The sequence below is a fragment of the Ailuropoda melanoleuca genome, chromosome 1 (genome assembly GCF_002007445.2).
Source record: "Ailuropoda melanoleuca isolate Jingjing chromosome 1, ASM200744v2, whole genome shotgun sequence".
Lineage (NCBI taxonomy): Eukaryota > Metazoa > Chordata > Mammalia > Carnivora > Ursidae > Ailuropoda > Ailuropoda melanoleuca.
In genome coordinates, this window is record NC_048218.1 from 643,752 (window position 1) to 667,950 (window position 24,199).

Genomic DNA, 24,199 nt, shown 5'->3' on the forward strand with positions numbered 1-24,199 from the left:
AAGGATGACGAGGAGACTCCCACCAGGGAGGGGAGGGAGCAAGAGTTGCAGGCCTCACCCTGTCTGGGTGGAACTCCCCGCCGTGGCCCAGGGCATCGAGAAGGGAGAGCTGGCCACATGTGGGTGGCAGTGGCCTGTGGCCAGGGCATCTCTGGCTCCCCTCCATCACTTTATAGGGTGTTATAGGGTGAGGCCAGGAGCTGGTGGATGGAGCCCGGGGAGCTTCCTGGGTCAGCAGGTGACGTGACCTGCTGGTGGAGTGGGTGGGGCTGGCAGGGACCCCCAGTTTCTTTTCCTTTGAGGACCACCGTTCACAGGAGGAGGGAGGAATTGCAGCCAGAGTCTCCTAAATGAGGAGGTGGCAGGGCTGGGGAGAGGCCAGGGGTTGGCCCCCCAGTTCTGGGTCAGGGCGAGTGGAGTGGGGGAAGAGGGACGTCCCCATGGTGGCTAGCGCCTCCCCGCAAAGCCCTGCCTCGTAGCTCCAGCCGCGTGGACAGGCAGCTCAGGGAGCGGGTGGCAGAGCCGCGAGGCACTGGCTGCTCCAGGCATGGGAAGGAACGGGGATCACAGGGCCCCCTACGATAATGGGACGACCGGCTTTGCACTCCTGTTTCGAGACTTCATGCTCCGGTCTAAAATACTGCTTTTATAAACTTGGAATGGACACAAGGATGACGGAGCCAGAGGTTTCCTTCGTAACCTTTCTCTTAAACGTCGAGCCCACAGTGCGACAGAAGCCCCTTGTCTTTTCCTCGTGGGTGTTGGAAGGCCAGGCCTTGAGGAGAACAGCAGGGAGCAAAGCATGGCCTGATTTCAGACATGAGCTCCCAGCCATCCGGTTCCAGTTAGAGATGATTCAGGAATTCAAGGCGCAGACCCTTCTTAAAGGGGAAACACACATTTTTGCTTTCCCACGTGCCCTCCTGAGGGGTGTGTGGGGAGACCACTCCAGGGTCAGGCAGGGTGGGGACACCTGCGGAGGAGGAAAACCCACAGACCCCACCTGACGGGGTGCAGACCTGGGACAACCAGGAGCCCGTGCCTGGGGCAGAGGGACAGGGTCCCGTAGCGAGCGGTAGCTGAGTGACCAGGGCGCCGCTGCCTCTCCCTGCAGCCTCCCTTGCCCAGCCGGCCCTCTGGCCTCCCTGCCGGGGGCACCCGGTGGCTGAATTCCTCGGCCTCACACGGAGCAGTGAGTGACCGCAGCCCTGCCAGGCGGGCGTTACGGGGTTACAAACCCATTTTGCAGTGGATCAAACGGGTGAAGGGGCAGGGACCGGCTTAAGGTTACCCAGCTGCGGGTGGTGGGGAAGGAGCCAGGATCTCGGGTGGCTCAGGGCCCTGAGGCTCCACGCTGCAGGTCAGGCCGGGGGCTCGCAGGGCATGACCGGCACATGTTAGGTTCCCGCGGCAGCACGTGGGACCCGTGGATGACGGCCTGGTGAATGGAAACGTTCCCTGCTGGCAGCTGTCTGGTTCTTAGCATTGGAGCAGGGGCTGAGATGGGGTGTCAGACACCCCCGCTAATTCTGGGGTGCTGTGCTCCACTGGAGTCCTGCCCCTGCCCCCCTGGCTGGCTCCCCCTGGTGCGTCCAGTGAGGGCTGTCCCACCCCTTCCCCACTTGCCCTGAAGGCCGGGACTGCGTGCAGTTCCCACCGCCTGCCCTCCTTCCCCCCCCCACCCCCGGGGCCTGAGTGTGACCAATCCCACATCCTCCTGACTCTGGCAGCCCAGCAACAGGGCGCGAGCCCTGGGGATTTCAATGGCTGTGCATTTCCTCCTTCCCCATCCACTCTGCCCTTTCGGAGGCCAGGGCCACTCCTGCGAGGAGGACAGCCAAGCCCCCCCCACCCCCCCGCCACCTCTCTCTGGACCACGGCTGGGTGTCCCGGGGCAGCTTTCCCTGGGGCCTGCTGGTCCTGACTCCTCCTCCAGGACATCCGGGGGCTCCGGGGCCAGAATCCTGGCCTTTTTAGGGTTTTGTCTTGTTGGGTCTGCCGGCTCTCCTAGCCCCCGAGACCCCAGTGTGCCTCTGATTCTGCAACCCAGGGTGTCAGGCCCCTCCCCCCCTCCCCCTCCATAGACCGTCCCCCCCGCTCCCCAGACCCAGGGGGGCCATTGGTTGGTAGCCGGTGGCTGACAACCTGCTTATCCGTGCGTCCCCACTGGACCCCAACAGTCTCCATGTTCCCTCGGGTTAGGGTGGGAAGTGCCAACATGTGGTGGATTTCATCTCCTCAGAAAGATGACCACGGACAGAGGAGTGAAAACCTTTATTTTGAGAAGTCGCAGACATGGACACAGTGAGCAAAACACAAGAAGGAGTAAAACTAAAACTAACGTATAAAGAGGGTCTTCAACGGAACGTAGAACCCATCACCCCCTTGAGGGGACAGAGCTTTGGGTTGGGTTTGTCTTTTGTTTTTAATCAAAAAACAAAAACCACATCACTTTGTGTCGCTGGGTGGCCCAGGGGCCCAGGCCTCCGAGTAGATGGGGAGAGGGTCTATAGGATAGCACCTTTGTTCGCCGGGTTTTCGGGGACACAGGGTTGAGGAGCCCCTTTCCTGCCGTTGGCTGGAGATGCTGGAGTTCATCCGCTCGCCCCGAGCTCTGCGGCCCAAGGAGGCAGAACCGAGGTCCGAGCCCTGAGCAGGGAGGACCCTGTCAGGAGGGGCCTACTCATGGGGAGAAGCTTGAGAAATCCCCTCACCCTGGCTTTCCAAAAACGAAGGGTCCGCCCTCTGGGGTGACTTCACCAACAGGCTGAGCCCGTAGATGAAATGCTAACTGCAGAATCGGGTAGGGTTCGCGAGAAAGATCAGGCAGGGAGGGGAGCCGGTGCTCAGGCGACCCCCCCGGAAAGGCAGAGAGGTTCTGGGGATTTGGGGCCTGCAGGAGATCTGGGGGTGTTAACACGGAGGGGAGGGGACGGCCGGCGGAGTCCCAGGACCAGCGGGGTGGGGAAAACGCACGCGGCTCTTCTAGCCTTTGCTTTACCAACAGGCAGCCCTCAGGTTGGTCGGGAACACTGGCGTCACGTTTCACTTCCTGTTGTAGTGGCGGGGGAGGGGCCGCCCAGCGCTAGCCCAGCGCCACCTTTCTGGACACGGTCTGGTAGAGCACGCCCTGCAGCAGGGCCGGGTAGCTGGGCACGCGGAACAGGTGGCGCTCGCCAAAGGCCACGTCGTACTCGGCCGTCTTGCCCGTGACCAGGACGCGGATGTGGGGCTCGTTCACCTGGCGGCCCACCACCACCACGAAGATCTCGATGTCCGCCCGCTGGGCCTCCTGCACCGCCTTCTCGATGGCCGCCGCCGTGGCCCCCTGGGAGTTGCCGTCGGAGAAGAGCAGCAGCCTCTTCCTGGCTTCGCGGGACGAGGCCTCACGGTAGAAACGCGTCACGTAGCTGAGGGCGTCGTTGACGTCGGTGGCGTCGTTGAAGAAGTCCATGCCGTCCACGGTGCCGGCCAGCACGGTGTAGTTCTGCAGGAACTGCAGCGACCCGCGCTCCGGCCGCTGCTGCCCGGGGCCGCTGTACTGCACGACCGCCACGCGCACGTCGTGGGACGGGTCGGTCCTGCCCGCCGTCAGGAAGCGCTCGGCCAGCCGCTTGGCGAAGCGCTTGGTGGTGTCGAAGTTGTGGCTGCCCACGCTGGCCGAGCCGTCCAGCAGGATGGTGATGTCGGCCGGGGAGGAGAACGTGACTGCGGGATGGGGGTGGGGGGTCAGGGCGCGGCCAGGGCCTCCCGACACGGCCGCCCTCCCACCTTCCTCTGGGAGCCCCCGCCAGGGCCCTCTCACACCCCAGGTACTCACTTGGGCAGGTGTAATCTGGACATTTCTTGTCTGTAAAAGAGAAAAGCACAGCATGAAGCCAGTGACCTCACAGACCACTCTTCTATCTGTAACCCCCAGCAAGAGGGCACCAGAGCACGGGGGTGGCAGGCGCGGCGAGGCCACATGCACAGGTGGGGCTCCTGAATGCCTGGTGTGCACCGACTCGGCCCCCTCGGCCCCACCGGCAGTTGAGTGTCCCCTTATTCAAGAGTCGGTCTTTGCGTCTTAGGGCCACCCCCCCCGTTCTATTTTGTGGTCTTTGCTCCAACTCCTTGTGGGCCCCTTCAGAGGATGGGGAAACCGAAGCTCAGAGAGGACAAGGATGGTCTGCAGGTCAGACACCCCATGCCCCCCTGTCCTCGGGTGATGCTGACCAGGTGCCGGCCATGCAGACACATCTGACCCGAGCAGGTGTCTCCAGCTGTCGACCAGCTGCCTGCACCGTGGACCCAGGTCTACCGCAGGGCAGAGCCCAGAAGGACATGTTCTGAGGTGGGGGCCTGGGAGTGGTCTTGGGCTCCAAGGCCACCCCCTGTGCAAGCGTGTGGATGGAGCACAGTGAGTGGGAGTGCTCCCAGGACAAAGTATGAGAAGCACAGGGCAGCCCATGCTCTGGGGACCACCTGCACAGAAGCCGGGCCACGTGGGAGCTGGGCCACGTGGGAGCCAGGGCACGTGGGAGCTGGGCCACGTGGGAGCCGGGGCACGTGGGAGCTGGGCCACGTGGGAGCCGGGGCACGTGGGAGCCGGGGCACGTGGGAGCCGGGGCACGTGGGAGCTGGGCCACGTGGGAGCCAGGGCACGTGGGAGCCGGGCCACGTGGGAGCCGGGGCACGTGGGAGCCGGGGCACGTGGGAGCTGGGCCACGTGGGAGCCGGGGCACGTGGGAGCCGGGGCGTGGGAGCTGGGCCACGTGGGAGCCGGGGCACGGCATCCTCAAGCAAGACTGTGAGGCTGCTTGTGCAGAGGCCTCGTGCTGCGGGCCGGGGGTCACGGGGAGCTAGGGGACAGCCACGTCCCAGCTGCCCCGATGCCGCATCCCAGCACAACTGCATGGAGGGGTCCCTACCCCGAGCCCACCTATACAGATCTGGGTAGTGACGTTCTTTAGGAAGTTGTCCTCCAGCAGCTCCGCGTAGTTCTCCTTGACCAGCGAGATGCCTGGCCGGCCCTGGGGTGCCAGGCCTTGGCAGGAGATGACGTTGAGCTGGTCAGAGCCCGCGACATAGCCGAACATGTCCTTAATGCCCACGGAGACCACCTGTAAGGGAGGGACGGTGTTGGCATGGCCCAGGGGGGACGGCGGTAGTCCGGGGTGGAAGGTGGCCGCGTGGGGCGTGGAGGCGGCCCCACCTGGATGTCCGGGCCACAGAGCACGCTGAGCGGCGTGGTGTCCCTCTGGGTGTCGGAGCGGCCGTCGGTGATGACGAGCGCAATCCGGTTGTTCTGGGTGGGGGGCAGCAGCTGGTTCCGGGTGTACTGCAGAGCCTCCCCCGTGAACGTGCCCCCCGCCATCCACCGCAGATTCTTGATGGCTCTGTGGGGCAGGGCACCTCCTGTCAGCACCGGGGCGGGGCTCGGGGTCGAGGGCGGGCCTCGGGGGCCACAGGTGTGCGGGCGGCTGGGCACACGGCACTCACTCCTTGAGCTCCTGGACGTTCCTGATGTTGGCGTCCCTCAGACCCACGTGCTCCTGCATCTGGTTGTGGCTGTACTGCACCACGCCCGCGTGCGAGTGGCCGGGCTCGAACTGCACGTGCCACACGCCCCAGTGAGGAGGGGACGCAGGGCTCCCAGCAGCCACCCCCCACCCCCCGTCTGTCCCCGGCCGGCCTGGCCCGCGGACCCACGGGACTCTTATGCTCCGGTGGGGGAAGGTTACTGCTTTTGAGAAGTGCAGCCCCCGGGGCCCAGCCCTCTTCTGGCCCGGGGTCCGCGCAGGGCCCTGCTCCCTGGGAAGCTGCGGGCGGGTCTGGCTCACCTTGACCAGCTCGTCTCTGCTCAGCCGGTCGAGGACCTTGACGATGAAGTCCTTGGCGATCTCGAAGTTCTGCAGGCCAATGCTCTCCGAGCTGTCCAGCACAAAGAGGATGTCGATGGGGCCACACTTGCACTCTGCGGACAAGGAGAGCGTCAGTCCTGGGGGCCTTCCGGGGCCCCACTCGGCAGAGCCACCCCCTCCAGAGCCAGGACCCTGGGGCTTCTGTCCCCCGCCTGTGGCCTGCCGTGCAGGTTCCTGGGGCGAGGATGGGGCGGGCCGGCGCCCCGAGGTCATGGTGGTACGGTGGGGTGTGAGGGCCAGCTGCTGCTCTGGAGGGGGCTAACACAGGAGCAGGGAACACTCGAGACCCATGCTAATGACTCACCACAGCAAGCTGGGGAAAAGAAGAGAAACGAGGAGTTACGTTCCAGTGGAGACCCCATGTCGCAGTAGAAATCATAAACCCTCAGCAGGGTGGGCTGCTCCGCCCGGCGCCCTGGCCACCATGGCAGACCAGCAGGGGTGACAGTGGCCTGGCCCCCGCGTCCCCCCCGGGGAGTTCCTCGTGAGTGGGGCACACTCCCGCCCCCCCCGCTTGTCTCCCACCCCACAGTTCAAAAGATCCCTCTGTGAGCACCAAAGTTAGGTGGGACCTAATTCTTTCCAGCTAAGACACTTCTCCAGAGATGAGAGATACTCACAGCACATTTTCATGATGATGTCCAAGATCTCACATTCCTGTAGGGGGACGAGACAGACACACGCACCGGGCTGAGCGGACCACAGTGGGATTCACTCTCCAGGGTGTTAGGCACCCAGGGCCGGGGCACCTGACGTGGTCACTGATATGTGGACACCCCATGTCCCTCCATGACGATCACATGCTCCCCTGTTGCTGTCATGGTGCCCCACCCCATGGGATCCATGGCTGGAGCGGTCAGCCCCCCAAGGACATTCATGCACACCCACTTACATCTGGCCCTGGTGGTCCTGTGTGTCCTGGGGGTCCCTGTCAGAGGAAGGACGGGGGAAGGTGGTAAGGGCGCATCGCTTCCTGAACTGCGGTCTGATGGTGCCCTGAGCAAGCCTACCCCTCACCCTCCGGGCCCTCGGGCTGACCCCACCGCCCCTTCGGAGCCCCGGAACCCCTGCACATTAGGGGCTGCTGGAGAGTCCGATTGCCACCTGCTCTGTGATCGCTGGGGCAGCAGGTGGGCTGGGCACGGGCCTGTGTGGGGCTCATCGGCACTTACCATGGGGTGGATGGTTCATTCTAGTCCGATTGTGCCGTCTTGATGGACAGGGGATGCCGCCCACCCCCCGGAACTCACCCTGGGCTCTGCTGTGCTCTCTTCATGTCTCACCTGGTGACCAGCTGCTCCCCCTTCTCTGAAGCCCCCACAACCCTCGAAATGGCCCATTCCCTCCCCTCCCATCAAAGGGCCAGCCTTCTTGAAGCCTCCCCCAGTGACCTCCTCCCCGGTTCTGGCTCAGACCCCTCTGCAGCCTCAGAATTTCAGGGTGCCCGACCTGGCTGGCCACGTCACTCACCTGGGGGCCTTCGGGTCCCCGGTACCCCTTTGCTCCTTTGACACCTGGGGGTGCGATGTCATTGTTCTGGAAGGAACGGCACAGCGTCACCACACACAGCCACACAAGCCAGACCAGCCGCGACTTGTCCATCCCCGGGCCCCGGGTCTGGTGCCCCGGCACCCGCCCGCAAAGCCTCAGCAGCCAAGGTCTCACGCAGCCACCTCCCTGCACACCCCCCAGCGGAAGCAGCCGCTGGAGGGGATTTCTTAGCGTCCTGGGCGGGCTCGGCACTCACGTCCTCTCCAGGGTCTCCGGCTTCTCCCTCATCCCCCTTGAGCCCTGGGTAGCCTTTAGTGCCCTGCAGGGGACAGGGGAGCACGCGGTCAGAGGGGCAGGGAGTCCTGGGGAGCCGGTACATGTGTGTGGTGGGGACCCTGGCCCAGGGTTGGAGTGGGTTCCACTCTGGGGAAGCAGGCCCCTGCAGTGGGCGGTGGCCAGAGACACATCGCCACTCAGGCGAACCCCTCGGGCAGGCTGGCTGTCGCCCAGCCCCGGCACCCAGCGGTCCCTCTCCTCCACCAGATTCCTATTTTAAATCAGTTCTATTAACCGTCAGTCACAGCACTGCGTTTCCTTTTTAAGAAGCAGAAATTTTAAAAGGAAAAGATAAGGAGACACCGTGCCCCACCTGGGGAGACAGACGCCATGCACCGGCCAGAGGACACCCCAAGGTGTGGGGTACAGTCCTTGGGAGCCCAGAGACGAGGCCAGGCAGAGGCACCCACACAGATCAAGACACCCGTGAGAGGGGCCTAGGCGCCGAGACTGGGCCAAGGATGCATGTGTGTTGCACACGTGTGTGTGTGAATGCGCCAGCAGCCCGACGGTGGGCGAGTACTCACGTTTATCCCGGGCGGGCCCCTGCTGCCTGGATAGCCCTGCAGGGAAAGACAGGACAGTCACTCCAGGCTCCAGTTTGGCCGGGGGAGGGGGCACCTGATGCATAATCCCGGCGGTCACGTCCTGGTCCAGCCCGTGGTCCTGAGCCCACCCCAGCTGGTCCAAAGGGGGTGATGGGGCAGGAATCTGGGGTACTCACAGGGAAGCCAGGGAAGCCCTCGGTGCCGTTTCCGGGTGGACCGTCTTCCCCCTGCAGAGAGGAATTGCCCAGGCTCAGGATGGTGCCCGAGGGGCTTCACCAGCCTGGAAAGGATGCCTTGCATGGGATTGCCCTGCCCGTCCCGACTCTGCAGCAGGAGGGCAGTGCCTGCGGTGACCACAGGGGCCTCAGTGGCTCCAGCTGCCACGGTGCCTCCGGGCCCAGGGGGACAGTCACCTGTGGAGAGTGCACCTCTCCAGATACCACGACTGGGACCCTCACACCCACATGGAAACTTCCTGCCAGAGGCCCGCAGCTGGAAACCACAGCTTCCGCGGCCCCAGCCCCACCCAGGCCCTGATCCCTTGGGACCGCCACTTACCCTTTCACCCATCAGCCCGGGGTCTCCGGGGGGTCCTGCGGGCCCTGGAGCTCCTCTGGAACCCTAAGGAGGGGAGGAGTGGGTTTGGGAAAAGTACGTGGACATCCAGGCAGGCTCAGAGGCACCGCACCTCTCCGAGGAGAATGAGCGTGCGTTAAATAAAACACCATGTTTCCACCCATCAGCACAGCAAAGATTAAGGGAAGGATTTTTACATCCATCATCCTGAGGCTGCCCGCGGGCTAACAGACTCCGTGGGGAGGCCGTACCTCCCGCCCAATAACCCGCCCAGGGAGCGCCCCCAGGGCACGACCAGAGAGGGGACCCATGTGCTTGCGGACAGTCGCCTCTGGGACTGGGAGTTCCAGACAGGCCAGAGCCCAACCCCAGCGCTCAGAGAAGCAGCAGGACACAGCCCGGTGGGGCTGCGGAAGCACGTCAGTCAAGTGTTGCAAAATCATTAAGGGTTTTAGAAAATGTTCAAAATGACAAAACTAAAAAAAACCAAAACTTGTGAAGCCAAACTTATAAGGCTATTATGCAAATAAGGAAAATAAATTGGGAAGAAATAAGCTAAAATGTTCACATTATTTATCTCTGGGTGGCCATATTTTAGATTTCAATTGTTTCATTTTTTTTTCTGCATTTTCCAAGTTTCCTGAAAGACACAGATACCACGAAATGCACTAAACCATCTGTGTGCGTACCTAGACCGGGGTGGGGGGCGTTCTCCAGTCCTAGGGACCCTCCCGGGGTTGGGATGTGTAGGTGGGGTGGGGGCGGGGCACTCACCTCAGGCCCCGGGGGCCCCTCATCACCTCGGTAACCTTTAGGTCCAGCGGGGCCAGCCTCTCCCTGCAGAGAGGGACACGCCAGTTATACCCCTCGGCCCCACACCAGCCTCCGCCCCAGACCCACACGGGCTGGCCTCCTTGGTCTACACTTCTTCCTGGAGGCCAGCTGCCTGCCTTCCTGGGTCCAGAGTCTCGGTGCCCCGAGCACGTAGGGACATCCCCGGCCAGGGCCGAAGAAGGGGCGAGCATACACCACGCGTGGGGCCGCCTGGATGCTCTGGACTCCGCCAGGGCCCCAGGCCTTGGCATCACACACAACCTGGGACTTTGCTCGCCAGCCAACTCGGGGTTCCTGGAGGGTGGCGCCGGGGACTTGAAAATGGGGGCCAGGAGGGACGATGGGGAGCAGAGGCCCTCTGTGCCCTTGGCCAGGCCAGGGGGAGGCGTGTCCGGGCCCCATGAGACAGGAACACGGTGGCCGCCACGCTTGGGGACGTTTCTGCAGCTGCCCCAGTGGCCGGCTCGTGGGACGGGTGCCTCCTGGAACACGTCTGCGGGCCCCGCGGCCCCTGGTGGGCCATGCTGGCGTCCACACCGGGAGGTGCTGGTGCCCACCAGAGGGACAAGACGAAGGAAAAGGGCTGGCCAGGACTGTGACCTTTCCTCCAGTTTCTGGATTGCTCCACTGCTGCATCTTGGGATTTGGGAAAACACATTTCCCAGAAACTTCCGCACAGACACCGTGGTGCAGATGCTAACTGCCCCGAGGGTCCCCAGGCCTGAGACAGAAACAGCGCTGAGGCTGGCAAGTTGGATGTCCAGTGTGGACAAACCCAATTCCAAAGCTGCCTAACCACTCCCCCCCCACCCCTCGATGGGGGTTTGGGCAAACAAGCGGCGGAGGAACCACAGCCAGACGCAGACGCTCCCCAGCTGGACCACGGGCTGGAGGGACACAGGGCCTCCTCCGCAGCAATGCCACGGGTCCCTCACCCCCACAGACTTTGGTAGCGTCCAGTTTTTAGTGACAGTGGCCCTGAACACTGGAAACTCAAGAGTAAATCCCAGTGACACTCTTCCTTGTAGTGTTTTATGCTGTTAGTGTCTCGAACAACTTCCTGAATTGTGATGTGGGGGAAGGACAAGATCGTCCGGCAGCAGGATAGTCGCCAGCTTGTCCTGGCAGCTGGACGACCGCTGGGGAGCAGGCGCATGGGGAAGGCAGGGGAGCCTGGGGACGTGGCGGGCGGCAGGAGCAGCCCCCTGGGACTCCTACTGTGAAGCCCACGACAGCTGCTGTCATGGGAATGGGGGCATGAGGACAAGGGCGGCAGGCACAGGGATTCCAGAAAGACACAGATAAGAGAAGCTAAAATCTAACGCTCACATCCTCTATCACCAGGAAAGGTCACTCCTGCCGTAGGCGGTATTGTGAACACAGGCTCACTAGTTACGGAAAAGGCCAAGCCAGGTCAAGCCCCCCTCACTTCCAGCCCTAGTAGAGCGTCCAAATGAATCAAAGAGGAAGCAAAAATACAACGAAAGAGGTGAATGTGCTTGGAATCTTATAAATGAGCAGCACATCCTAAACAAGTCCCCAGGACAGTCACAGGCAGATGGCAAAGCTGGAAAAGTGTCTGCCTGTGGATAAGGGCTTCCTGCACATCAACGTGGAGACGCAGACTCCACAGAAAATGAACAACTGAAGGAAGAGCCAGAAAGAGGGGCATGGCCTGGAAACCTGAGAGACCACGCTCAGGCTTTCCCATGAATACAGGAGACACACAACTTTTTCCTGAAGGGCAAAAACACAAAGATGAAGTTTGACGATCTCTCGTGTTGGCAAAGGTGTGAATACAGTGGCTGTCTCATGCTCTTAGGGGGAATGTAAGGTGGGGCTAGATAAAGTGGAGTTATCTGGCAAATAACACACACTCACACACTCGCTCACACATACCCTCTCACACACACACACACACACACACACTCACATCATTTGGCCAAGAAATTATGCTGTTAAGAATTTATGCTTTGGATGTAGCCTTGTAAGTATTTCAAGATGGATGGATGGATGGATGACTAGATGGATGGAAATAAGGATGCATGGAAGGAAGGATAGATGGGAGGATGGATGGAAGGATGGATGGAAAGAAGGATGGATGGAAGGAAGGATAGATGGGAGGATGGATGGATGGAAGGATGGATGGATGGATGGATGGACGGATGGATGGACGGATGGAAAGAAGGATGGATGGAAGAAAGGATAGATGAAAAGAAGGATGGATGGAAGGAAGGATAGATGGGAGGATGGATGGATGGATGGATGAAAGGATGGATGGATGGATGGAAAGAAGGATGGATGGGTGGATGGAAGGAAGGATAGATGGGAGGATGGATGGATGGATGGACGGATGAAAGGATGGATGGATGGATGGAAAGAAGGATGGATGGGTGGATGGAAGGAAGGATAGATGGAAGGATGGTTGGATGGATGGATAGAAGGATAGATGGATGGAAAGAAGGATGGATAGATGGATGAATGGATGGAAAGAAGGATGGATGGAAGGAAGGATAGATGGAAAGATGGATAGATGGCTGATGGATGGATGGATGGACAGATGGAAAGAAGGATGGATGGATGAATAGATGGATGGAAAGAAGGATGGATGGAAAGATGGATAGATGGCTGATGGATAGATGGCTGATGGATGGATGGATGGACAGATGGAAAGAAGGATGGATGGAAGGAAGGATGGATGGATGGATGGACAAATGGAGAGACAAATGAGCTGACAGACGGGCAGTGATATTTATTACAGAATTTTTCTGTAAGCAAAATCCCAGACACTGTCTGCACACATGCGGACAGGAGACCAGGCAGGGGCATTCAGCGAGTTTACAAGTGGAGTCCATGGGCGCCGACCTGGACAGTCCCCAGGTGAGGAGCATTGCAGGGCAATGCTGTTTGTATGAACAACATGCATACCCCACCCTCTCACACACCGTATTTTTTCTAGAAGGACTCTAGAAGAAACTAAATTTTAGAAGAAAGTAAAATTGATGCAGGGACAGGAGAATTCTGCGTTTCTCTTGCTGGAGTTACCGATTCAACCACTTCCCCAAAATAGGTGAGATGGCCCATTCACAGGGGTCTTTGGTCTACAAGCCACAGACCCTCTACACCCACTGTATTGGAGCGGTATTATCTGCCTTTCCTGCCAGGACGGGGGAGAACCAGATGCTCAGCCGCCTCGGGCTCCGGGCTCCGAGCCGGCAGCTCCAGGGCCAGGGCGCCTCTTCCCCTCACACACGGCCACAGGCCTGGGAACGGCCGGCTCCCAGCGAGCCCAGCTTGCAATTCTGTGGGAGGAAAGCCTCCCACCGAGCTGGTCTCGAAGTGGGTCCGCGCCCCCCGCCACCCCCCCACACTGGAAGGGACCCGGGTGCATTTTTAATGGTCCCACGGGAGACTTGGCAACCCTATTGTGGCTGCTGCTTCTTTCTTGCTTTTTAAATTCCTTTTTTGTTAAAATCCCAATTCCAAGTTTCTCTCCACAAGAAAAGCCACCAAAAAGACTTGAAGCCACAAGCCAAGCCCCACCAGAGCCCGAGGCCCGGCCCCTCTGAGGTCGGCCCCCACTGTCGGGAGCTCACCCACCAGGAGGCCGTTCCCGCCTCCTGCCCACGGGGAGGTCCCCATCCCAGCTCCGAGGCCGTTCCTTTCCATCTGTGCAGACCCCTCCCTGCAGGCCAGGCAGCCGCCTCGTTCCCAGTGGGAGGAATTTGGGGATGCCCGGCAGGTGACCCCTATCACAGAGCAGGAGACAGACTGCGAGGGTCTGGGCCAACCAAGGGGGTTGCCCGAGGGGCTGCAGGGAGGACGGGTCCCACCCAGGCCCTTCTTGTGCTCTCTCGGGGGGTGGTCACCCTAGGCCCGTAGCCTGGGAAGCAGGAGAGCCTCAAGGTCCACCCTGTGGGGGTTTCCAGGCTCAGGCACCTGGAACAACATGGCCTCCAGGCAATGAGGCAGGAAGGCAGACCCCACCCAGTGTGCTGGGGATGAGACGTGGTCCAACCCTTTGCTTCCTTAGCCCCCATTCCCCTCTCCTCTCCCAGCAGGATCTCTGGAAAGTATCACAACCAGGAATTCTGGAAACTTCTATGCAGGGACAGTCCCAAATCTACCTCCAGCCAGGATCTCACACCTGGATTCCAAATGCTGAGGAACCCTCTTCCCCCTGGGGCCTCCTGGGGGCTCAAACATGGTCTCTACTGTGGAGTGACCTTGCCCCGCCAGGCCAGGGGCAACCCAGGGGTCCCAGGGTCCCCTGCTGCCTTCTTCCAAAGCCAACTGAGCCAGGGCAGAGGGCAGAGCTCCGAGGGCGACTGGGGGTCTGCTCCCTCAGCTCTGCATCCTGGCAGATGCCAGCCGGGTGACGGGAAGCCTCTGACTGTCCCTCTGAGCACGGAGTCTCTGAGGGCCACGGAAGCTGGGCCGCCCCGGCTGCCCCCGGCCTCCTGCAGCTGGCTCCTGAGCCTGGGCATTCCTTGCAGGAGCCCTCCAGTCAGACGTGGAAAGAGCCCTCCCTTAAATTCGGGGGCTGCTGTCGGCCTTCCTGGTGGCCCGAGGACAGAGGCCACCCCACCACCCCCAGACAGCTTCCTACCGGGTCTCCGGGGATGCCGACGGGGCCTTCTCGTCCCTGGTCACCTTGGGGTCCAGCTTCACCCTGGGGAAGGATGAACCGGTGAGTGAAGAGGCCAGGAGAGGTCAAGACGCTTGGGTAGCACCGGGGAAGGCCAGGCATCCCCCAGGTCTCCGAGCCAGGAAGGGCCACTATCCACCACGGGCCTGGCCTCAGCCTTCCTCCCCGGTATTTAGCCTGCTGTGGCCATGCGCACAGCCTCCTGGAGACCCGTGCGGTTTCAGGAGGCTGCAGTGAGGAGGCCAGAGTTCCTTCTGAGGCCTGGAGGCAGCCCCTCACATTGGCTCCTTCTCCAGCCAGCTCCCCGACGGGCCCCGGGGCCCAGAGCTGCTGGGGTGCTCCCTGGGGTGCAGCCTGCCCTTCGGTCCCATTTCCCGATCTCAGCAGGGTAGCTTCGGAGTGGGCAGGCCATGCTATCCGTGACGTCCCTCCCCAACCCCGGAGCTGCGGGCTGTGGGGTTCTGGGGACCGTGAGAGCAGGGATGGGGCAGAAAGCAAATCTCTCTTCCAGTGACCTTGGCCTCCGGCTGAACTCGCTCTCCCCATCGGGACAGCTGGACACCTGTCCTCAGGAGGGGCGGCTTTGCCTGGGTGGTCACAGCAGGTCACATGGCCTGCCCGACAGCCGCGAGGCCTGGTCCACACCCCAGGTTTAAAGAGCATCGTCCCCTCCTCCGGGCTCCGGAACGTTGGGGTGGCGCCTGTTGCCCCGGCCTCTGACCAGGCACAGCCAGTCTGGCCTGCCCTCGGGGTCCTGCAGAATCTTCCCAGAGAACCAGGGGGCCAGAGAAAGCTCCGGAGGGAGGTGGGGGTGTGGGCGGCAGCTTGGCGAGGCGGCTGGGCCGTGGAGACTACAAGGTCCGAGGTTCGAGTGGCCTGGCTTCCTAAGTTTCCTTCTTTTCAGGTTGTAGGAAAGAATCTTTCCAGAGGGGAAGCTCGCCTGCAGTGTTAACGGAGCCGCTGGGGCAGCAGCAGGTGTTTGGGACCGTTCAGGTGTGTGATGGGCGTTAAGTAAACCGTGCCTTGTGCGAGGCCGTGCGGCGACCTCAGGGACAGGGCGAGGCCGTGCAGCAACCTCAGGGACAGGCGAGCAGTGTCCAGGTGTGTCCAGGTGTGATTGTGTGTAACTGTGTATGTGTGTGGTTTCCTTGGATGTGCTGGTCCCCAGGGAGAGGGGAGAGGAGAGAACCCTGCACCTTGCTCTCCTCTTCTGGACCTACACCCCCCTTCTCCTGGCCTCTCTTAGGCCCCTTGAGATGCCCGGGGCCAGGGGGTCGGGGCTGGGGGTCCGGGCTGGGGGCTGAGCACAGGAACTGCCACATTTCCTGAACCAGGGAGACAGCCTTTGGAAAAACAGCAGGTGAGATGTGGGTCACCTGAAATCTGGGGCTAAAGGGACCTGGTGACAAGTGTCCTGTGAGGCGGACGGCCTGACCCCACCTGACCTCAGGCTCTGGCCCCCTCTTGGGCGTGGGGTTTCAGCTTGAGAAACAGTGACTCACCGGGTCTCCCCGTGGGCCCCGCACACCTGGGGTCCCCCGTGGTCCTCTTTCCCCGGGGCCGCCCTGTGTGGACAGAAGCAGAGGGAGGCGAGGCCAGAGCTCAGACTCGGCATCGAGGAGGGGTGCTCGAGGCCTGGGCGGGGGCTGACCTCTCCGAGCAGGACACCCCATCCTCACAGACACCGGCGTCCCACCGAGCTCAGACAGGAGCTCTGGCGCCTGTGAGCCCCACCGGCCACTTCACGGTGAGACCCAGGGCCCAGACGCCACCCCACCCTGCTCACCCTCTCGCCGGGGGCACCGTCCGGTCCCGGGTTTCCCTGGGAAAAGGGGAACAAACAACATCAGTCAGTTTGGGAGGGGCTCTCCTTCAGGCGGGGAGCTGGGAGCAGGAAATGGAACGCGGGTGCTCACCTCGTCACCGGCTTCTCCCTTCTCTCCTGGGGGACCAGGCAAGCCCGGCTCGCCCTGCGGGGGACAAATGTGGAACCGTTTGTCTCTGACCCTGCACCGGGCCCAGAGCTGCCGCTGGCCCCTGCTCCTGGCAGCCCCTCCCAGGGCCCACCCGCTTGCCCGGGGGCTCCGTGAGTGCTCACCTCATCTCCCGGAGGCCCCGTGTTCCCTGGCCTCCCGGGCTCCCCGTCAGCTCCAGGGGCACCCTGGAAAGATCCGAAAGGTCAGCGTGCGGGGACCCTGCCCTGGGGCATGAGAGCCTTGGAGGCCAAGGACCCGCCCCACCCACCCACGTCTCTACACGAATCCCGCCTGAAGCCACCTGCCCGCGGCACCTGCTGGGGTCAAGCCCTGCTCACGCAGAGCTGCGAGCATCCCGAAAAGTCAGATCGAGGCCCCACACAGCCATCGGCCAGATCCTGAAGTCGGCGTGGTCAGGACGCCTTCGGAGGGTCACCCTTACCTCGCCATCTCCCCTAGCACTTCCTGTCGCCGAAAACGCCAGAAAACTACCAGCAACAGAACGCTGTGCTCTAAGTTAGGCTCAGAACCTTGCGTCCTCCTTCTTCCCTTTTCTGCCCCCTGGCAGCCATCAGCACCCTGTTCAGTCGTAAATCGTGACGTCTGCGTGAGCAGACGGATTCCAGGCTGCGCGGACACGGGGCGCGTCTGAGGCTCCGCGACACAGGGTGGCCTTCTCCACCCCAGCCCCCTGCCTGCCCCCGTGGAGGCCAGGGCCTCGGACGGTGGGTGGAGGATCTGCCTCCAGGAAGGATTTCTGAGTCACGCTGGGTAGGCTGGGTAGGCGGGGAAGCCCGACCGCGTCACTCACCTTCTCTCCTTTCCGTCCGAAGGCACCCGCGTCACCCTTGGGCCCAGGGGGTCCTTGAGTGCCCTGGTGAGAAATCGTAGGAGGTCAGTGCTTGGTCTTCATCAAGCAGCCATTGGGCTGGGTGCAAATAGGTCAGACACTGGAAAGGTCTGCACGCGGTTCGGCCCACCGGTGACTTCTTAGGGCCTTAGGAGCAGGGTGGAGTCCCTGTTTGCTCCTGAGACCTTGGTCTTAAAATGTCAGTGACAGAACGCAACTTACGTCGAATCCGGGCGAGCCCTTGCAGCCTGGCAGGCCGGGGTACCCCGCCTCGCCCTGGAAGGAGGAAGGCAGATCAGCGGTCAAGACTCTCGCTCTGGTTCATCTACTCCCTCCCAGGAAAGACCCACCAGGATGGTGGTCTGAACTCGGCCAGGAGGCTTGGGGTCCACTGGGCCTGGGGCTGGGCAAGAAATGTCTCCTGCCCTTCTTGCTGCCACCAAGTCCCCCGCCCTCCTGCCTCGCTGACTTACCTTCATGCCGTCCACACCATCGATGCCACGCTTGCCTTTCTCACCCTGCAAGGTGCAAAGACCAAGGAGGGGTTCACAAAGGTCAGACGGTACCCCCTGGGGCAGAAGACGCATCCCCACCCCCACACTCACCTTGTAGCCCTTGGCTCCCCTGGAGCCCTGCAGAGACAGGAAGAGAGAGTGAGGGGGTGCCCCCAACATGAGGCAAGTTCCCTGGAAACTGGCAGGGGCATCTTCCCAGGGAGGCAGAAGGGGGCAGGATGGACCCCCCACCAGCGCATGGAGGCTCGGACATGACAGAGATGGGCAGTGTTGTCCTCACATGCGGGGGGGGGGGGCGGGGGCAGCTCTGGGCCCTAAGGGACATGACCTGAAGGTCTCCTTTACTCACCTTCTCCCCTCGGCTCCCTTTTTCTCCCTACAGAGCAGACAGAAGAGAAAGGGGGTGTCACTGGGGTCCCAGGGCCCAGCGCCCTGGGACAAGCCCAGATGTGTTTCGGCCGGGACCCAGGAAGGGCTGGCTGATCCGAAAGAGGAGGGGGAGACACACCTTCATCCCCTGGTAGCCGATGGGTCCGAGGTCCCCGGGCCTGCCCTGGAACACAGAGGAGGTGGTCTGTTAGGTGCCCCTGGGGGCAGAGGCAGCCCCCTCCCAGTCTGCCCTGCCCCTCACTCTGTTCAGGTCTGTCAGCCAGAGAGAGCCGGCTGGCTGACCATGGCCTGAGCTCCAGAGAGCAGCCCTGGTGTGAAGGCTCCCCCTCCCACTCCTGGGGGTCTCCTCAGGGGAGCTCCTGGGAGGGGACGGGGAGGTCAAAGGCCCCCAGGAGGAGAGGGGGGAGGGGAAGGTCTAGGACACCCCCCCAGAAGGAGTTGGGGGAGGGGAGGTCAAGGGCCCCCAGGAGGAGAAGGGGTGGTCTGTGGGGAGACAGCCCTGGGCTGACCCCCCACCTGCCCCACTGACAGCTGGGCCTGAGTGAAGATCTGGGCGGAATGTGCTGGAAGGGATGGCTTCGCATGCCTTCTGGGCCCTCACTGCCCTTGGGCCATATGCTCTGAGGGTCAGTCCACATGACCATGCTGCCCAGAAACCAGCTGTCTTCTAGAAGCTTCCACAGAACCCAGCTCCCCTCCCAGCTTCAGGCTTCTCAGCACCCCCACCCCCAAGGTGCTCGGGACTCGGCACTCACGGGGTCTCCGGCTTCTCCTTTCTCTCCTGGGAGACCTGGCTTCCCACGTTCTCCCTGGAACACAGAGCAGATCAAGGTTGGGGGACAATTTCTGTGTATTTCTAATAACCTGGTAGAAAGGACCCCTGATTTTCTCCCAAGAAAAGGATTAACAGATACTCCATGGACCTTCAGGGTTCTCGGGGTGTCAGGCTCCTTCCCTATCACCGTGGCCTGCCCTGGGGTTTGCGAGGTCACGTGCACATTCCCACCTGCAGCCCACCAGGCTCTGTGCTGCCCCATGCTGGCTAGCCTGTCCCTGGACCTTTCTCTCGGGCACCCGCCCCCATGCCTGCTGCGTGTGGGGCTCCCAGGCCGGGGAAGGGGCCGGCTCAGCTCCCGGGGCCATGTTCATGTGGCTTCATGGCCATGGAATCTAACATTTTCAGGAGTAGTCGGAAACCTGCACTTTGCCGAATCGTACGTGTTGGCCACTAGGCTGACTTTCCGTGTGAGCCACGCCTGGCCTTGGGCCACACACTGGGAGCCCAGACCAGAGACGGTGGGGGGAACGTGGGGGCCAGTGGTCAGACCCCACCCCCACACTAGCCCTGGGCCATGGCATCGGCCACAGGGTCCCTGTGCGTGGACTCTCTCCCCATGGGTGGGGGCACCTTCCCTCTCCCCACACCTGGTGTGGATGGGAGCTCCATGGGGGTTCAGGACAGCTGGGGTCCCACTGCGCCCCTAACACCAGGGCTCCAGGCTGCAGGGACATTCAGCCGGCACTGTACTGCACACGTCTCTCCCTCCAGGGAGGGGTCAGCCACTCACCTCGTACCCAGGGTCTCCCCGTGGCCCGGGAGGTCCTCTGGCGGGCTGCAAGACAGAGAGAAAGGTCAGCCTGAGCTGGCATCCAGGGTGACCCCAGAGGTGGTCAGCGTCCCCCACTCACCTGGCATTCAAAGGAGCAGCACTGCCGGAGGAAGGAAGGACAGAGGACACGTTAGAAAATGGGGCTCTGCCGAGGGCCCTGGATACCCACCTGTGCCTCAGTAGAGGGGACCCACAGGAGGAAGGGGCTGGTGATGCCCTGGACAGCCAGGGTTGGGGGGGGAGGACAGAAGTGGGAGGGGGAAGGGGGGAGGGANGGAGGGGAGAGAAGGGGAGGGGCTCCTACCACTTGTTCCACATTGTTTTTCTGAAAAGTGAAAGGGGAAAGTGGTGTTACTTTCTACTCAGAGCTGCAGGATCCCGCGCCCCCCCCACCAGGAGCGAGGGCCGAGCGGCAGCTCACGATCATGTCAAGGATGGTGTCGATGGTCTGGGTGATGATCTCCTCCGCGTCCCGGGTCTGCCCCCAGTCGGCCGCGGTAAAGTTCCGTCGGTACGTGTGGTCCGTGGCTATGATGCTCAGACGTGGCTCCTGGTGTGGACGAGGGTTGAGGCCGAGGACAGCGGGAGCCCGGCCCCTCCCCACCTCTGTGGCACCTCGCCTGTACCCCGGGGCCCCCCAGGCCACGCCCGGTGCCCCTGCCTGGAGCGGGCGCGAGGACGGGGGCGCCTACCAGGTGGTCGGGGGTGATGGCCACCGAGAAGACTTTGACGCCCAGGTGCTTGGCCTCGTTGACGGCGTCCTCCAGGCCCCCACACGGCTCCTTGTAGCCCTCCAGGGGGTGCCCGTCGGTCACCACAATCAGGTACTTGTTCTCCTTCAGGTGGGAGCCCCTGCAAGGGGGTGGGCAGCGGTGAGCCCCCTCTGACCTGACAGCTCAGGGCACCTCTGGAACAGAGCTGGGACCCCCAAGACCGGCGGTGAGGAACCGGGGCTGGAAGCCCTGCAGGGAGTCCCAGACCCAGTGCAACTCTCAGAGGCCGCTGGCCGTGAGGCCGGGCAGACTCTTTCTGCTGCTCAGTCTGGGCTGGAGAGTGGGCTGTAATGAGGATCTTGAAACGGGAAATAAAGGTTTGCGGGGTCACATTTCTCGAAAACTCCATCTTGGAAGACGCACATATCCCCAGGGGAGAGGCACAGGTCCTTGCCTACCCGGAGGTACCCTGACTGCGGGACCCGTGACCACGGGGAGCGGAGGGGACGGCTGGAGAGCCACCCACGGCGGGGGCTGGGCCCCGGGAGCTGTGGCCGGGCGGGGCCACCCAGGAACGAATCCTCTCCCTGGAGGAACCACGGCCGCACCCGGCTCTTCCCTGCGGCAGATCGGACCGGTGGGCGGCCCGCTCCGGGGGGGCCTGTGCTCTCCCAGGAAAACCCTTCCCGCCACCCCGACCGCAGGCCCCACCTCTGCGTGGTCCACGCGGGGGCACTGGCTGGGACACTTCAGGCCCTGTGGGCCCCTCTCCCTTCCGCGGTTGAGGAGACGGGACAGCTCAAGGGGAGCAGAGGGACGGAGACTGACCCTTGGCAGCCACGGGAGCGGGCTGGGCGGCGGCCACCGGCATGGCGCCGGCGAGCACGGGCAGGGTCCCGGGCAGACCGCGAGACGCGTCGGGAGCGCAGGGCAGCCGCCGAGGGACACGCTCGGGACACGCTCGGGACACGCTCGGGACACGCTCGGGACACGCTCGGGACGCGGGGAGGCCCAGGCCCCGGACGGGGAGCTGCGTGCGATGGGGGGCGCTCACCCCACAAGCAGCCCCTCCAGCCCCTTCTTGATGGCGCAGTCCGTGTAGGTGCCCTTGCCGAAGTACTTGACCGCGTCCACGCTGGCCTTGAGCGCGTCGCGGTCGCTGGGCATGGGCCTGAGCGGGCTGATGATCTCGACCTCGTCACTGTAGTGCAGCGCGCCCGCGTTCCACACCAGGTTGCGGTCACACCGGTAGTACCTGCAGACCGCGGGGCCCAGTGAGCCGTGGACCCCTCCCCCGCTGCCCGTGTGTGTCCCTCCGCGGGCACTGGGGTCACCCATTTCACAGGTGGGTACACGGACGAGCCCGGTAACACCCCGAGAGGGAGGGGCCGGAAGCGCAGGCTGGACTTCCTGGGTCCCTGCTCTGGGGACCACACGTGACACGTGGCGGGGTGGGGACGGTCAGGAGGGCCAGCCCCAGCCAGCGCGTGACCACCATAGCCCCTGATCTCCAGGGTCCTCAGATGAGGAGCTGTGGGCCCCTCCAGGGACGGGGGCCACCGGGGAGGGGCAGACCCTGCGAGGACGGCAGTGGGGCAGGTGACAGGGCAGTGGAGGCCAGCTCTAAGTCAGGTCTCAGTGGGACACTCTGAGTGGCCATCTTTCCCTGTCCCTGTGCACCTTTGCTGGAGGCTTCCAGGGGTTCATCCTGTTGGGGCCCGGGGGAGACGTGCCTGCCAGCCTGTTCAGCAGCCGGTGTGACCGGGGCCCCTACGGTGATGCTAACAGCATCAGTAGCAGGAAGAGCTTACCCTATTTCACAGGTGGGGAGACTGAGTCCTAAGAAATTGAGTAATGAGGCCAAAGGCCCCGGGAGGGGGTGGTGGACTCAGGAGCCCAGGCATTTTGGCTGAGTTCAAGGTTTCAGGTCATATGCCCCAAAGCGGGCGGCCCTCACCCTCTGTCCTTACAATCCCTAAGGAGGGCTGGCAGCTGGGTGCCCTGGTCCCCAAGTGAGCGGGTCATCAGGGACCAGGTTGGACTGGGGCCAGGCCCTGCACAGGTGAGGGGAGGGAGGAACCCGGTTCTGGCCTTGACCCTCCCTACAAGGCCTTGCCGCCCCCCCATGGGCGTGTCCAATTGTGGGCCACACCCACTGCTCAAGGAGCATCCCCTCTACGTCCCCCACCTCCGCCCAGGGGCACTCGGACAGGTGCGTGAGTGAGTGAGTAAAGGTGGCAGGCACTCTGGGCCCCTTGGACCAGGACAGAAGAACACTGGGAGGTGAGCAGAGGTCAGTGTCCAGGAGGTGGCAAGGGGGGCCTTCTACAGGCACCAGGTGGAGCCACAGAGCCCCCCACCACCTCCTGAAACCCACTCAGTTGGGGGGCAGGGAGACACGTTTGGGGTCCTGGGGGCCCGCATGGCAGCACTGCCCCCCAGGCCCTGGCTGACCAGGCTGCCATACGCTCCTTCTCAGACTCAGCCCTTTTCTGGCCCATGGGAGCCGCTGTGGACACAAGAGGCTGACTGAGTGGCCTGGTTCACACCAGCCTCCTAGAGGGGAAGGGGGCTCGGCTCTGCTTGCTGGGCCCCTGGGCCCCCCACCCTTCCCGAGAGGGACGTTCGGGCCCTCCTACCTGTCTCTCAGGTTGTCGATGAAACGCTTGGTGAAGGCCTTGACCTTGTCCACCAGGGCTCCGTAGGGCTTCAGCCTCAAGGCCACGCTCTCCGAGGTGTCCAGCACAAAGAAGAGGTCCACAGGGCAGTCTGGCCAAGCATGGGGTGGGGGGCCCGAGGCTCATGCCCTGCGCCCCCCTGGGCACAGGGAGGCCACCTCCCTCAGGCGTGGGCCTGGCCCCAGTGAGGGGGCAGGTTGACCGTGAGAGCCCCCACTCGGGTCCTGGGAAGCCTGCCTGGCTGGGGGGAGAGCCACCACGCCCCGGAGAGCAGGGAGCCCCGGCCTGGCCTGCAGGACCGGGCTGTTTGTTTTGCACTGTCCCTTTAAGCATCTGAAACTACCAGGGGCACCACCTCCCGGACAATGTGTGAGAGCACAGGGGCCCTGGTTCTTGACAGCCTGCCGGTGGGGTCAGATGGAAGGAACCAGGGAGAGTGCTGAAGACTGAGGCCGGGATGGTGTCGCCACCGGCTCCCCAGGCCAGCCTGACGCCCCAGGCTGTGGGGAAGCATGAGGAGCCCAGGGCCCAGGCCCTGCTGGGGGCCACGCCTGGGAATTTCGCGACCCCACGGCCCCAACCGTCATTGGCGAGCACGTCGGGGAAGGGTAGGGTCAGGTTCCCCCAGCAGAAGCAGAGAGGTGCCCGGAGTCACTCACCCTGGAAGGCCACGGCCCTGGCATTGCCGGAGACGTCCTGAGCGGCGGCCCAGCAGGCCTGCAGCAGCAGGGGGAGCAGAGCGTGGGCCAGCTTCATGTTTACCGCCCCAGTGTCACCATCGAGCAGGGGTCTGGGTGGGCCGGTGATGACCAGAGGGCGAGACAGGAGTTGTCTCTGCTCTCCAGCGGCGAAGTCCCAGCCTCGGAGGGAGGGCGGGGGGCCTTCGTCCCCCGGTTTGTGGCAGGTCCCTGGGCTCCCCGCGCACAGCAAACGGCCGCGGAGTTTAAGATGCCTGAAGGAGAACGGGCACCGCGCCTCGGATCTCCTCCAAGCCCCGCGGGGTCATTTCTGACCAGACACCATCTCGTGGCATTAATCAGCCCGGAAGCGTCGTGCGGTTGGCTTAAGCTTTCAAACCCTTTGCTCTGTCAGATTTCCCAGCTATTGCTCCTGTAAACACTCTTTCCCAAG

At 62.9% G+C, this 24,199-nt stretch overlaps 1 protein-coding gene across 1 annotated transcript; it reads right to left on the reverse strand.

Moving 5' to 3' along the window:
• Positions 1-2,257: 2,257 nt before the first annotated feature.
• Positions 2,258-23,942, reverse strand: COL6A1 (collagen type VI alpha 1 chain). The gene is made up of 35 exons (XM_034654241.1): positions 23,728-23,942; positions 23,030-23,159; positions 21,445-21,645; positions 20,370-20,529; positions 20,099-20,227; positions 19,982-20,002; positions 19,757-19,777; positions 19,636-19,680; positions 18,823-18,876; positions 18,186-18,230; positions 18,027-18,053; positions 17,768-17,794; positions 17,636-17,680; positions 17,385-17,438; positions 17,124-17,186; positions 16,435-16,497; positions 16,253-16,306; positions 16,123-16,158; positions 15,839-15,901; positions 14,298-14,360; positions 9,629-9,691; positions 8,837-8,899; positions 8,455-8,505; positions 8,258-8,293; positions 7,651-7,713; positions 7,374-7,439; positions 6,796-6,831; positions 6,524-6,560; positions 6,208-6,216; positions 5,823-5,956; positions 5,482-5,591; positions 5,195-5,378; positions 4,922-5,102; positions 3,821-3,850; positions 2,258-3,708 (listed from the first exon to the last, which is right to left on the reverse strand). The coding sequence occupies exons 1-35, from the start codon at positions 23,822-23,824 to the stop codon at positions 3,086-3,088; spliced, it is 3,084 nt and encodes a 1,027-aa protein (XP_034510132.1). The 5' UTR covers positions 23,825-23,942; the 3' UTR covers positions 2,258-3,085.
• Between the last annotated feature and the right edge of the window lie 257 nt (positions 23,943-24,199).

Bases quoted from the DNA above. Each gene is read 5' to 3' on its own strand.
- COL6A1 (XM_034654241.1), bottom strand. From the start codon at position 23,824: ATGAAGCTGGCCCACGCTCTGCTCCCCCTGCTGCTGCAGGCCTGCTGG. The intron at 19,681-19,756 runs GTGAGTGGGGGA...TCTGTCTTGCAG, and splicing joins GCTGCTCCTTTGAATGCCAG to CCCGCCAGAGGACCTCCCGG. The intron at 17,681-17,767 runs GTGAGTGTGGGG...TGCACCTTGCAG, and splicing joins GGGGAGCCAAGGGCTACAAG to GGTGAGAAAGGCAAGCGTGG.